The sequence below is a fragment of the Cetorhinus maximus genome, chromosome 7 (genome assembly GCF_964194155.1).
Source record: "Cetorhinus maximus chromosome 7, sCetMax3.hap1.1, whole genome shotgun sequence".
Classification (NCBI taxonomy): Eukaryota; Metazoa; Chordata; class Chondrichthyes; order Lamniformes; family Cetorhinidae; genus Cetorhinus; species Cetorhinus maximus.
This window is the reverse complement of record NC_135885.1, coordinates 143,782,852-143,796,656: the sequence shown is the minus strand read 5'-3', so window position 1 is coordinate 143,796,656 and position 13,805 is coordinate 143,782,852. Positions and strand designations below refer to the sequence as shown.

Below are 13,805 nucleotides of genomic sequence, written 5' to 3'. Positions count from 1 at the left end.
GCATATCCTTCTATCTCTTTTTCCCTAATGTATTTATCAAGCTTCCCCTTAAATGTTGCTGGAGGACTACATCCTCAACAGGTAGTTACACCCTTCCAACATTCTTCTCTTTTCCTAAAGGTACAAACTTCTCATCAATCACCTGCACCTTGCCCAAGCTGCTGTACTTCATACACTGTAAGACACTGGATGGGCTGTTGACAGCTTCTTAGACATTTCAGTCTTCTACTTACATACATTTCTCAGCAAGAGTCGCGACAGCAATCAGGAGAGGGAAATGATCTATACAATGAATATATTTGAACATATGAAAATAAGTGTATTTTTTACCCCAGTGCCAGTCTGTATCTTGATTCTCATGTTTTGCTTTCAGACAGCACTGACCTCTATTCTGCTATTAACACCCACTGTTTTGTTCCTTTACTACTACCATTCCCATTCTCTTTGCCTTTTGTTCCATGACATTTTTGTAATTTAATCTCCCCTGCCCTCTAACCTATCCCCCGACCTTCCCTTTTTTTCTCCATCTCTCCATCCCCCTTTTTTCCATAGCATAAAACCCATTATATTTCTGCCTCTCTTCAGTTCCAAAGAACAGCCATATTGGACTTGAAACATTAACTCTGTTTCTCTCTCCACAGATGCTGCCAGACCCGCTGCGTTTTTCCAGCACTTTTTGTTTTTATATTGGAAAGAAATGAGTGTCTCGGTTTTAATAGATCTACCCCGCATTATGCTTATCCTGCCACCTGTGAATGTTAATGGATATGGGTCATTGTCAACCAAAATTAATTTAATTAACAATGTACAAACAGAGACACTGGCAGAGGGGCTGAGGCGACGCTGTCCATGCTAGGAGCACCCTGAAAGGAGCCACCAGATGAGGAAGGCAGCCTGCTCCTCCTCCCTTGCAGGGCGCAGGAATGGGACTAACTGAGTTCTCTTAGAGAGAGCTAGCACAGACACGATGGGCTTAATGGCCTCCTTCTGTGCTGTAACCATTCTATGATCTATGATCTAAGACATCACAAGCAACCAATTGCACACACTCTGCTATTCCAAGAAACAACTGTCTTAGGTTTATCAAGTCCACAAATACAAACCTTTGAAGCCATCTGGATAGACCTCAGGAAGGAAATTAGTGGTGATGTCACCTTTCACAAAGCGTGGGTGGATGATAACTTCCCGAAGAAGTGGAATGTTGTGAGTCACTCCTGGAAATTGGAAGGCAACATGTTAAAAAGGATGACAGTACAATTGGTATCACCTGGAATCATCATAATATCCCTTGTGGTCAAAGAATTTATCCAATACATAGATCACTAGAAACACGTGTTCCTTTTACATACAAGGCAAAGGTTATTAACTGGGGAAATCCAACAACTGTTTTGGAAATCTTGATAAGGAAATATTTCTCTTGCTGTTATTAACTTGCTTAAAATAAATTTCACAGAACAGAAAGAAACACTAATTAATCCTAAAATGTAGTCCAATTTCAAGTCAGATATCACACCAAGGCACCATACATCCTCTCAAGTGGATGTAAAACATCCAATGGCATTATTTCGAAGGAATTTTGGTATCTTGGCCAATATTTATCCCTCAACTGAAATTACTATAAAACAGATTACCTGGTTATTATCATATTGCCGTTTGTCGGTGCTTGCTGTGTGCAAATTGGTTGCCTAGTTATCTACATCACAACAGAGGGAGAACTTCAAAAATGCCCTTTACATTGGCTGTAAAGGGTTTCAGGACAAAAGTACATAAGAAATGGGAGTAGATCATATAGCCCCTGGAGCCTGCTCCACCATTCAATAAAATGATACTGATTCAAATATAAGCTATGAATGCTTTAATAGGAACAAGAATCTCTGCTACATACACAATATTAAAGGCTGGCTCTTTGAACCGAAATGAATAAGTCATCTTCACCACATTAATCAATAAATAGATCCAAGCCTGTAATTTTATAGCATTACTTGAAAGGAGTCCTCAATAATCTGATCAAAGGGTTCAGTCCCAAAGTAGACTGTCTACTATAAATAATACTTCGGAGCGCAAAATATGTAAATCAAAAAGTTGTAGACAACGTATATCTAAATTTCAACTCCAACCTGGCTTTTAGGTAAAGGGGGAAAAAAAGGGTTTTATGTTACAGCTCTGCTAGATTTGGGAGAAAAAAAACATGGGCAAGCCAACTTGTCTTCATTTCATCTAAGAGCATGTCACAAGTGTTGAATGTGAGGTTCATATTTGACCTCCTCCAAAGTTCACAAGGTCTACATCTGTGTGTGAAAAACTGCCAGGCTGAAGAATGATGACCCACAAGCTGCCTTCTCCTGACTACCTGCTGCTACCAAAACACTGCCAAGACATTAGCCACACACTAACAGGATCAAACAGAGGCCAACAGTTATGCTTATTTTCAATCGTCTCGTGCAGCAGCTAAAAGCAAAAAAACAGACTTTCTTTGTATTTAGCCAAACTTAGTTCAGAGTTCTTAGTTTTAACTAGTATTAAAATCCCGTAGGATTTCTTTCGATATGGCCTTTTTTGGCATATCAATTCTATGCAAGGCTCCCGAGACATCCACCTTCAAATGGGACCACTTAAGTAATCTCTGCACTCACGACGATACTTCCTCCAGGTCAGGGCAAAGTGGCACGATTAGGAGGTCTTTCCACAACAAACCAATACCAGAACTTATGCTGGTCTTTATATGTGGTCGGGATCACGTAGAGGTTGCATTGTTATACTTGTCTGCAGCTACAACACACTAAAGGGGGCTGATCTGACATAGTAGAGTTAGTGAAGCCTACACAACTATTATAGCATGTGCCAGCAAAGGAAATTACATTCTGACACATCCGCAGAACGTTATCATGACAAGACTTCTATAAGTCAACAATTTTTTCCAAAAAAAATTCAACAGAACAATACAAGAACAATACAATGTTAAAAATCTTACTCTCTGCACAAATACAGAGTAATGTAACCCAACTTTGATATTATGGCATAAGATTTCCTGGTTCCAGGGATGAGGAATTTCAGTTATGTAGATAGATTGGAGAAGTCGGGACTGTTCTCCTTGGAGAAAAGAAGATCGAGAGGAGATTTGATAGAGGTACTCAAAATCATAATGGGTATGGACCGGGTAGATGGGGAAAAACTGCTCCATTGGTGGAAGGATCAAGAACCAGAGCACATTGATTTAAGTAATTGGCAAAAGAAACAATGGGAACATGAGGAAAATCTTTTTTACACAGTGAGTGGTTAGGATCGGGAATGCACTGCCTGACAGTGTAGTGGAGACAGGTTCAATCGAGGCATTCGAGAGGGAATTGGATTATAATCTGAAAAGGAGGAATGTGCAGGGTTACAGGGAGAAGGCAGAAGAATGGTGCTAGGCGAATTGCTCATTTGGGGAGCTGGCACAGACCCGAGGGACTCAATGGCCTTCTTCTGTGCTGTAGCCATTCTATGATACTATTCTTCCCCTATCACTGATTGCATCAATTTTACATGCCGGTTGAATAGCTGGCTTTCTGGAAGATAAAATACTGTTTTGGATCTGTAAAAAAGGGGGGAGAGTCTCAGCCATTGTTGGGGGTGAGGGAATTTGCTGAGGAGCTACAGGGTGGGGGTGTGGGGAAGAGGTATGGCAGTTGTAACCTTGAGTGGGGCAGCAGGAATTGCTTGTATTCTAACTCACACCAAGTCCTATTCACCCATCACCTGCGTGCTCGCTGATCTACATTGGCTCCTAGTCTGGCAATACATTAAATTTAAAATCCTCATCCTTGTGTTCAATTCTCTTCCTGGCCTCACCCCTCCCTGTCTCTGTAATGTCCTCCAGCCCTCAGGAGGAGGGAGTGCAGCTTTGATTTATCAGAATGATACCTGAATTCCAAGAATGAGGAGAGAGTACCCAATCTAGGGTTGCATTCCCTGGGATTTAAAAAGGTGATTTGATTGAGGTTTTCAAGTTATTATGGGGAACAGATAGAGTAGATAGAAACTATATCTGCTGGTTGGGGAGTCTAGGACAAGGGGGGGGCAGGGTCTAAAAATTAGAGTCAGGCTGTTCAGGAGTGAAATTAGGGAATATTTCTACACACAGAGGGTGGAAGAAGTTTGGAATTCTCCTTTGTGAATGGAAATTGTAGCTAAAGCAATCGTTAATTTTAAATTTGAGATTTATAGGTATTTGTTAACCAAAGGTATTCAGGGATATGGGTGCATCTGGAGTTAGGTCACAGATCAGTCATGATCTAATTGAATAGTGGCAAAATGGCCTCCTCCTGTTCCTAGGTTCCAAAGTTCCTAGGATTTTATTTGGGTTAAAGCCTAACATATCCCTTGAACGAAGCTGAAAGCTAAAGCAACTGATTAGGCAAAATTGTAATTTTTAAATTTCTGATCTTTCACATCCCTCTCAAGGCCTGGAGACATGGAAAAATAAGAAGAGGAGGTGCCCTTAGGCAGATCACTACTTCTACCTTCACTTTCAGGTGTTACTGAGTTACTCTAAAGTACAGCTCTCCTGTAGCCAGTACTCTGGTATTTTTCTTTTTCTAACCTTACCCGCTACATATTTGAATGTTTACCAAATCATACTGCTCACGTCAGGTTGTATTTCCATTAATTATTTTTAAAATATATCCATGACTATTGAAATGCACAAAATACTTTTCTTCAGTTGTTTTAATCCTGTTGTGCTGAAACTGAGATCTGAATTCCATCCTGGATATGGAACAGCATGCCAATGAAATCATTCTAAATGCTCACCACCGATTAACATTAATATTAAAAGACATAGAGATCACTAGAGTATTGTAATTATCTTATGCTGGAATCAGAGTGTCTTTGAAGAAAAATGTTCACTTAAAAACCGCCTCCCAAAGGAATACTTCTTCAACAAATGGGCAGAATTTAATGCCCTCCGCCACGTTGAGTTTAGTGGCAGAGGTGCATTTAATCAGGCAGGATGTTGGCCCGGCAGGGGGGGTGTGTGTGTGCGTGTGTGTTCCACTGCCTTCCCGCTTCCAACCCGATTAAGTCCGTGGTGGGAACGCCTGTGAATGGCCTGCCCGCTCCACCATTAATTGAGGCCCTTAACTAGGCAAGTAATGCCCACCTAAAGAACTCATCCCGCTGCTGCTGGTATTAACCCAGCAGTGGGCTCATAACACAGGGAGCACAACAAGCAAGTCCCTGTGGGGGGGTCACTTGTTCAAAGGTCTGATCGGTGCCTGATCGAGGGATCCAGCATTGGGCAGTCGGGGAGGGTGGGGGAGTGGTGCCGGGGGGAGGGGGGGGGGGCAGCCACTGAGAGTCAACCTCCCTGCCCTTGCAGAGACTGCCCCCCCCCCGCTCACTCGCAACCCCTCTCCTCACTCACCTGTGGCCTGAATTCTAGAGACGACCCTAGGCCACTCATCTCCTCCGCAGTGGTGCTGCTGTTCAATAGAGCGGCCGGCCTCTGAGTGGACGGAACGTCTGCCCAAGGGTCCTTGATCCCAGGGAAGGCCCACCACTGTCCAGCTAAGTGCCTAGGTGGCACTCAATTCAGTGGGCCTTCCCTAAAAGAGGTGGTGCATCGCTCTCGCTGGCTCTGCAGCCAGTGGGCGAGATCCCCGTCGCCTCCATTAAATCCAGCCCAGTGTTTCTTAAACCATTTGGCTTGCAAATAAAGTAACATTTTGATTACAATTTTTACAACTAGAATCAAAGAATCCTACAGTACAGAAGATGGTCGTTCAGCCCATCATGCATTTGCCAGCTCATTGACGGAGTTATCCAATTAGTCTCACTGACTGCTACTCTTTTCCTATAGCCTGGCAAATTCTTCATTTTCAAGTTTGTATCTGATTCCCCTTTTGGAAGATACTATTAAATCTGATTCCACCATCTTTTGGCGCAAAATAAAAATTCTCATCATGTCCCTTCTGGTTCCTTTGCCACAAATCTGTGTCCTCCATTAACTGACCCTCCTGCCAGTGGAAAGCATTTCTCCTTATTTACGGTATTAAAAACCCTCCATAAGTTGGAACACCTCTATCATTTTTCTCCTTAACCTGCTCTGCTCCCAGAAAACAATCCCAGTTTCTCCAGTCTCTTCACATTCACTCAAGCTTCGTCAGCTGTCCCTCGATTCGAGGATGATGTCTACTCAGGGTCGCAAGTTTCTGCCATGGGTCTTCATGTGACTGAACAGGTTGATTCTCGACCCGCAGATCTTCGGGCACATGGGACAGGATGTCCCACAAGGCAGTGAGATCCAGAGCACAGGATTTGCTTCCTTTTCTTTCTGTCTCTACCGCTGTTCTACCTCACAAAGCGTAACAGAGCTTGATGGACAAGTCGGTGTCATTCTGAACGATTGGTAGCAAGCTCCTCCCAGTCATTAGTGTCAATGTTGCTACACTATAAGTAGAGCTTCAGAGTGTCTTTGAAGCATTTCTTTGTCCTCTCCTGGAATGTTGGCTATGTGAGAGTTGAGAAAACAGGACCTGACGGGGGAGATGCTTTTCAGCCATTCAGACAAAGCGTCCTGCCCATCGAAATTGATTTTGCAGGAGTTTTGCTAAATTCTTGTGGAGCTGGCTTCAAGATAGACACTAGCATTTGTTTGAGCATCTTCCTATTGAGCCCAAAAGATGTGGCAGGGGCATTGCTGATGAATTTCTCTAGCGCTCATATGTGTCGCTGATACACAGCCCTGATCTCACTGCAGTGCAGGAGTGTGGTGACAACTACAATGGTGACAAGTACACTAGCACTTTCGTTGACTTGCACAGGTCTTTGTTTCCAGCACTCACTGCGGTAATTTATAGAAAGTTGAGCTGGCGCAGCTGATCCTCTCGTCAATGGTGGCCTTTTGAAAGAGGTGACTACCAAGGAATGGGAAATACTCAACATATTCCAGAGTCTATAGGAGGTGGAATATTTGGTTGGCCAGGTGGGGTTGATATAGAAGTTTTGTTACCATTCAAGTAAATTTCCTCAGCACCTTCTCCAAGGCCTTGACATCCTTCCTAAAGTGTGGAATCCCAGGATTGGACACAATTCTCCAGCTGGGGACTCATCCCTGGTACTATTCTAGTAAATCTCTTCTGTACACTCTCAAAAACCTTGACATTTTCCTAAAGTGTAGTGCACAGAACTGGACACAATGCTCTAGGCAGGACCAAACGAGCATTTTATATTGTTTTAGCCTGACTTCCTGGCTTTTATACTTTGCCTCTATTCATAAAGCCCAGGGTCCCACATACTTTAAGGCTTGCTTTGTTAACCTGTTCTTCACCTTCAGAGATTTCTGCACAAGCACCCTCGGATGTCCCCCTTCCTTGCATCCCTTATACTATTTAGCATGTAATGTTTCTCTCCATTCTTCCTACTAAAATGCTCCACCCCATATTTTTCTGCACTGAATTTCATCTGCCATGTGTCTGCCCATTTCACCAGCCTATCTTTGCCTTCTTGAAGTCTATCACTATCCTCCTCACTGTTTACTGCACTTCCAAGTTTCATGTTCTCTGCAAATTTTGAAATTGTGCCCTGTACCCCCAAATCCAAGTCATTAACATGTATCAAGAACAGCAGTGCACCTAGTACTGAACATTTGGGAACTCTGGTTTACATCTCCCTCTAGTACGAAAATCATCCGCCCCCCACAACTCTATTTTCTATCCGCTGCTTGCTGCCTTCATTTATAAATGTAAAGAACCTGAGAATTCTATAGTACGAATTGTTGATTGGAATTTAAAAAGGTAACAGATCTTTTCTTAACATTAATACTGAGAATACCATCTTTAAGACACTTTGTAAGTTCCTACTCTCAAAACATTACCAGCCAAGTGAATGATACACAACAGAGCTACATTTTAGCTTTGCAAACCTAGGTCACCTAAACATTGGGATGATACCAGTACTGAGAGGATATATTTATCTGGAAGGATTTAACAAGCTGGGGCTCTTTTCTCTAGAAAAGTGAAGCCTGAGGGACCACCCAATAGGTTAAGATTAAGATTATGATGAAGTTTGATAAGGTAGGTGTAGGAAAGATGTTTCTACTTGTGGGGTGACCAAAACCAGGAGCCAGAAATGTTGGACAGTCACTAATAAATCCGACAGAATTCAGCAGAAACTTCTTTATTCAGAGCGTGGTTAGAAAGTGGAACCGACTACCACGAGGAGTAGTTGAGACAGATAGTATAAGTGCATTGAAGGGGAACCTGGGCAGACACACAGGGAGACAGGAATAGAATGATATGCTGATAGGGCGAGATGCAGTTGGGGCGGGGAGAAGGCCTGTGGGCAGCATAAACATCAACATAGACCAGTTGGGCCAAATTGACTGTTTCTGTGCTGTAAATTCTGTGAAGTAGCTTAGGACTTTGATCGCTCTCAATTTACAGCAACATTTTCCCATTTGATTCTATTACAAAATGAAAGTGAGACTCAAAAACATTTACAACTGTCCAAGTCAGGGATTGTGGTTCAACAATTTTAGATCATGAACTCTCTCCTCCATCCCCACCCCCTTTCCGTTTCTTCCTCCTCCTTTTTGTTTTTTCCAATAAGTTATATAGATTTTTCTTTTCCCACCTATTTCCATTATTTTTAAATGTATTTCCATCCATTGTTTTATCTCTATCTTTTAGTCTTTTTCGATTCATTCACCCCACCCCACCCCCACTAGGGCTATCTGTACCTTGTTTGTCCTGCTTTCTACCCTTAATTAGCACATTCCTTTAGATAATATCACCACCTTCAGCACCTCTTTGTCCCTTTGTCTGTGACATCTTTTGGTTATCTCCACCTATCAATGGCCCTCTATCCAGCTCTTCTTGTCCCACCCACCCCCCCTTAAACCAGCTTATATTTCACCCCTTTTCTATTTTTACTTAGTTCTGTTGAAGAGTCATGCGGACTCGAAACGTTAACTGTGTACCTCTCCGCAGATGCTGCCAGACCTGCTGAGTTTTTTCAGGTATTTTTGTTTTTGTTTTGGATTTCCAGCATCCGCAGTTTTTTGCTTTTATTTCAGGGATTGTGGTTGTTGGGGTAGAATTTTCCCCCCTGTTGGGAGGGTTGTGCGGGGATGGGCGCAGACCTGATCGGCGTCCCCGATCAGGTCCGTGCCGCCATTTTATGTTGGTGGGCCAATTAAGGCCTACCCAGCATGATGCGCACCTGGAAGCGCTGTGCACTCCCTGTGCAGGCGGGGAGGGGTTCCCTGGTTCGGCGGTGCATTCTTTCGCACGTAGGCACCCGAGATAAGTTTTAAGTGTTAAAAATTTTAATAAAGAAAAATAAAAAATTTAAGGCATGTCCCCTTGTGTGACAGTGTCACAGGAGCTGGGACATGTCAATGAATTTTAACGAAAAAATTTATTTAATTTATAAACCCTTCATGAAACCTCATCTCGCCCGTGGTTGAGGTTCCATGAAAAATGCAAAGGCCGCCTGGGCTCTTCGCCTGCCCGACAACCTTCAGGTTGGACAGGCAGCTTTCTCAATAGGCTTAATTAGTTAATTAATGGCCTTAACAGGCCTTTGACAGTTCGACGGGCGCGCAACTGACTTGGCTCGCGCCTGCCGAACTGAAAATCTAAATGACGCGGGCCTGACGTCACCCCACATCATTTTACGCCTCGGCGAGTGGGCCCCGCCCCCGCTCGCCAAGCCAAAGATTCAGCCCTCGATTTCCTTTGATGCAAGAAACAGGTGGCAACAGAAGAAGCTTTCAGGCTAATTAAAGCTCCTTGGTTATGCATTTCAACACTGCATTCAGATTCATGATTACATTATTTACCTAACCAAATAAGTAGATTCACTATCCAGTGAAGTCCTATTTAATCTGTGATTTTTCCAGCCTCATTTCTAATTTGCTTTTATCTGCACCACCAACTGCAGCCTGTAAAGTTCCAGGTGTTAAGTCTGATCCATGGCAGACACTGCAGAGCTACACAAATGCAAATAACTATGAGCTATCAAAGGGGAAATCGGGAAGTAACAAAGAGTTGTATTTGAACTGAACATACACTGGGGATTTACCTCTGTTCTTTCGTATCGCAACGATGATCGTAACTCTTTGACATTCTCAGTTTCCAAAGACTGAGCCTTTTGAAAGGAATGAGTTTTAGGCTTTTTTTTTGCTGTTTTCGTGTGCAGGACTGATGAGTTTCTTGTCTGATTATTACAAATATCACCAAAGGATTGGTAAAGAACCGAAGACTGACTTTTCATTTCAAGTGGTCAGTGACAAAAAATATTTTGATCTTCAAATGAACAAGAAAATATTCCAGCATAACTTGTTGCAAAGCTCTAACAGAGTTCTGAGACAATCTGATGTTGATTTTATAAAATTTAACTTAAATCAACACATCAACATCCTGGGGGGTTACCGTCAACCAGAAACTTAACTGGACCAGCCATATAAATACTGCGACTATGAGCTTGGCACAGAAGCAGGGATTTCTGCGATGAGTAACTCACCTCCTGATTCCCTGTCCACAAAGCACAAATCAGGACTACGGTGGAATAGTCTCCACTTGTCTGGTTGAGTGCAGCTCCAACAACACCCAAAAGGCTCAGCAGCCCGCCTGATTGGGACTCCATCCACCTCCTTAAACATTGACCACCCTCCACCACTGATGCACAGTGGCAGCAGTGTGTACCATACACAAGATGCACTGCAGCAACTCATTAAGGCTCCTTCAACAGCACCTTCCAAACCTGCCACCTCAGCCACTTAGAACGACAAGGGCAGAGGATGCCTGGCTCCACCACCACATGCCAGTTCTCCTCCAAGCAACACGCCATCCTGGCTTGGAACTATATCGCTGTCCTTCACTGTCGCTGGGTCAAAATCCTGGAATCGCTCCCTAACAGCAGATGATCTTACACCACATGGACGGCAGGAGTTCAAAAAAGCAGCTCACCACCACCTTCCCAAGGGCAATTAGGGTGAGGTAATAAATTCTGGTCTTGTCAGCAATATTCACATGCCAAGGACAAATGAAAAAAATTCTCAATGGAGTCCATGGAAAATTATACATTTTCAATGTTAAAGCTTGAAAGAACTGCAGAGAATTTCATAGAATGTATAGCACAGAAACAGGCCATTCAGCCCAACTGATCTATGCCAGTGTTTATGTTCCACACAAGCCTCCTTCCATACCTATTTCATCTTGCCCTTTCAGCGTATCCTTCTATTCCTTTCTCCCTCAGGTATTTACCCAGCTTCTTCTTAAACGTATCTATACTATTCATCTCAAGCACTCCCTGTGGTAGCAAGCTCCACATTCTCGCCACTGTCTGGGTGAAGAATCTGACACAGAAAAGCAATTAAACTTTATCTCACTAATCACTAAATATTCATTTGGTTTATACGATTAGTATAAAGAGATAGCTAATGATGATGTCGAAATAGGCTTGATGTAAATGTTGAAGCACTGTGAAACAGCAATCAATAAGCAAATAATATGCCAAATTAGGCAGCCAAAAGGATAGAGTACAAATGGAAGAAAGTCATGATCAAACTATATGGTCCACAGTTCAGGCCACACCTTGTGTACTGGGTCCTGTTTAGTTTATTAACGTACAAGGGAGGCATTCAATTCAATGGGAGCAATTCAAGTAAAAATCACGAGGGCAGTCTTGAGTGTCAGAAGATATGAGCAAAGACCAGCAAGATTTTGACTTTTCAGCCTTGAAAGCAAATGACAGAGATGATCTCTTAAAGCTAAATGAGATAGAGAAAGTTATAGAAAAGGCAATTGGGGGAAAATGAGTTAAAACTAAATGATAAGCAAGGGACATGGAGACACAGTCATATCGGCAAACATCGCTGGCAACGTCAGCATTTATTGCTTGTCCCTAATTTCCCTTGAGAAGGTACAGAGGGTTGAGCTGCCTTCCTGAATACAACTGAGTCGTTTTTAGGCAATTTCAGAGACAATTAAGAATCAACCACATTGTTGAGAGTCTCGAGTCACATACAGGCAAGGCCGGATAAGGATGTCAGATTTCGTGCCCTAAAGAACCTGGTGAATCAGATGAGTTTTTACGACAATTTGGTAGTTTCAAGGCTACCGTTATTGACAGTAGCATTTTATTCCAGATTTATTTAGTTAACTGAATTTAAATTCTCCAGCTAACCATGATGGGATTTCTGGATTATTACTCCAGACCTCTGAATTAATAACATTACCAATATGTTACAATACCCCACAATGATGAGTGTCTGTATTGATGGATCCAAATGGATTGAATGGCCTTTCTCAATCTGATTTATTTTGCATTATCTGTACTGCATTATTGTGTGAATGCACAAACATTTTAAATCTGCCCTTTATCCTAGATTTGTGGATCTTCTTTTACAGTTCTTAATTAGCTTTCAGGCATGTATACATGAAATTACAGTTTACAATTGTACATTTTATTGCTTCTTATTATAGTTTTGACTAGAAAGAACAGCAATACACTGATCACTGAACTTAATTATCGATAGAAAAATATGTTCTGGACACTGATCAGTAGAATGGAAACTGAGTGAATAGCTGAAAAATATTGGTTATGTACCTATTACCTCATTTGCACAACGCCATGTTTATATTAAAGCAAAATAGTGCGGAGGGTGGGAGTCTGAAACAAAAGCAGAAAATGATGGAAATGCTCAGCAGGTCTGTCAGCATCTGTGGAGAGAGGAAGAGTTAACATTTCAGGTTGATGATGTTTTGTGAACTGGATTTTGACAAAAGGTCATCGACCTGAAACATTATCTCCGTTTTTCCTTCTCCTTGGTTGCTGCCAGACCTGTGGCCATAGTGTCATTTACAGTTCCGGGGAGGCCATTCCGCCTATTGAGTCTATGCCAGCTCCCCATGGAACAATCTAGTCAGTCCTATCCTCGTAGCCCTGCAAGTATATTTCCTTCACGTGCACATCCAATCTCCTTTTGAAATCATTGATTGTTTCCACTTCCACTGTGAACAGGATTGAAGCTGATTGGTGAAGCAGAAACTAAGATGCAGAGCTTTCCTTTATTGAGAGTTTATTGATTTGTTCAGTCTCACAGCTCTCCTCCCACACAACTCAGTGTCCCTGCAGTCCCCTATTTATATGTGCTCAAAGGCAATTAATAATCATCACTTGTTTCTCTTAACCTTTACAATGTAATTGACATTAACAAACCTTAACAATGTAATTGATAAGACAATGACACTCACCACTCTCATAAGCAGCGAGTTCCAGATCATTCCTGTATTTCTTGTCCAAAACCTTAAATCTGTGTCTCCTAGTCCTTCTACTGTCAGCTAATGAAACAGTTTTTCCTTGTCTACCTTATCCAAACCTGTCATAGTCTTGTCATAACCTCTGTTCATGCCATAGGGCAATTAGGGGTGGGCAATAAATGTTGGCCTAACCAGCAACACCTACATCCCATGAACAAACATTTTTTTTTTAAATTCCTAGGCAGTTCAAATGGAAAAAAGGAACTTTTCTATACTGCTGAATATTTCCAGCATTTCCTACTTCTATTAATGTTTATACCATTGCATTATTAGGAACTAAATAGGATAGTAATCTGAAACTGCATAATGCATATCAACATTCGGTTCATAAGTTAATGTGGTGCATGATGGAATTTACATGCATTAAAGTTTCAATACAAAAAGAAATGAAAAATTGGATAAACCTACTAATCTGTTTTACAGCTTTGAATAGTAAATAGGAATGACAGCATTTAGATGCCAAAATAGCCACATATGCTGTGCTAAATACAATGTAAA

General features: G+C 42.1%; 1 protein-coding gene across 3 annotated transcripts in view; it reads right to left on the bottom strand.

The window, feature by feature from the left end:
• The window catches only part of pcca (propionyl-CoA carboxylase subunit alpha), a 343,070-nt gene that overhangs the window by 158,239 nt on the left and 171,026 nt on the right, over nucleotides 1-13,805 (bottom strand). For all 3 annotated transcript variants that reach the window (XM_078546056.1, XM_078546057.1, XM_078546058.1), the window contains one exon: nucleotides 1,104-1,214. In XM_078546056.1, the coding sequence (XP_078402182.1) occupies nucleotides 1,104-1,214 (111 nt within the window). The remainder of the gene's footprint in view (nucleotides 1-1,103; nucleotides 1,215-13,805) is intronic.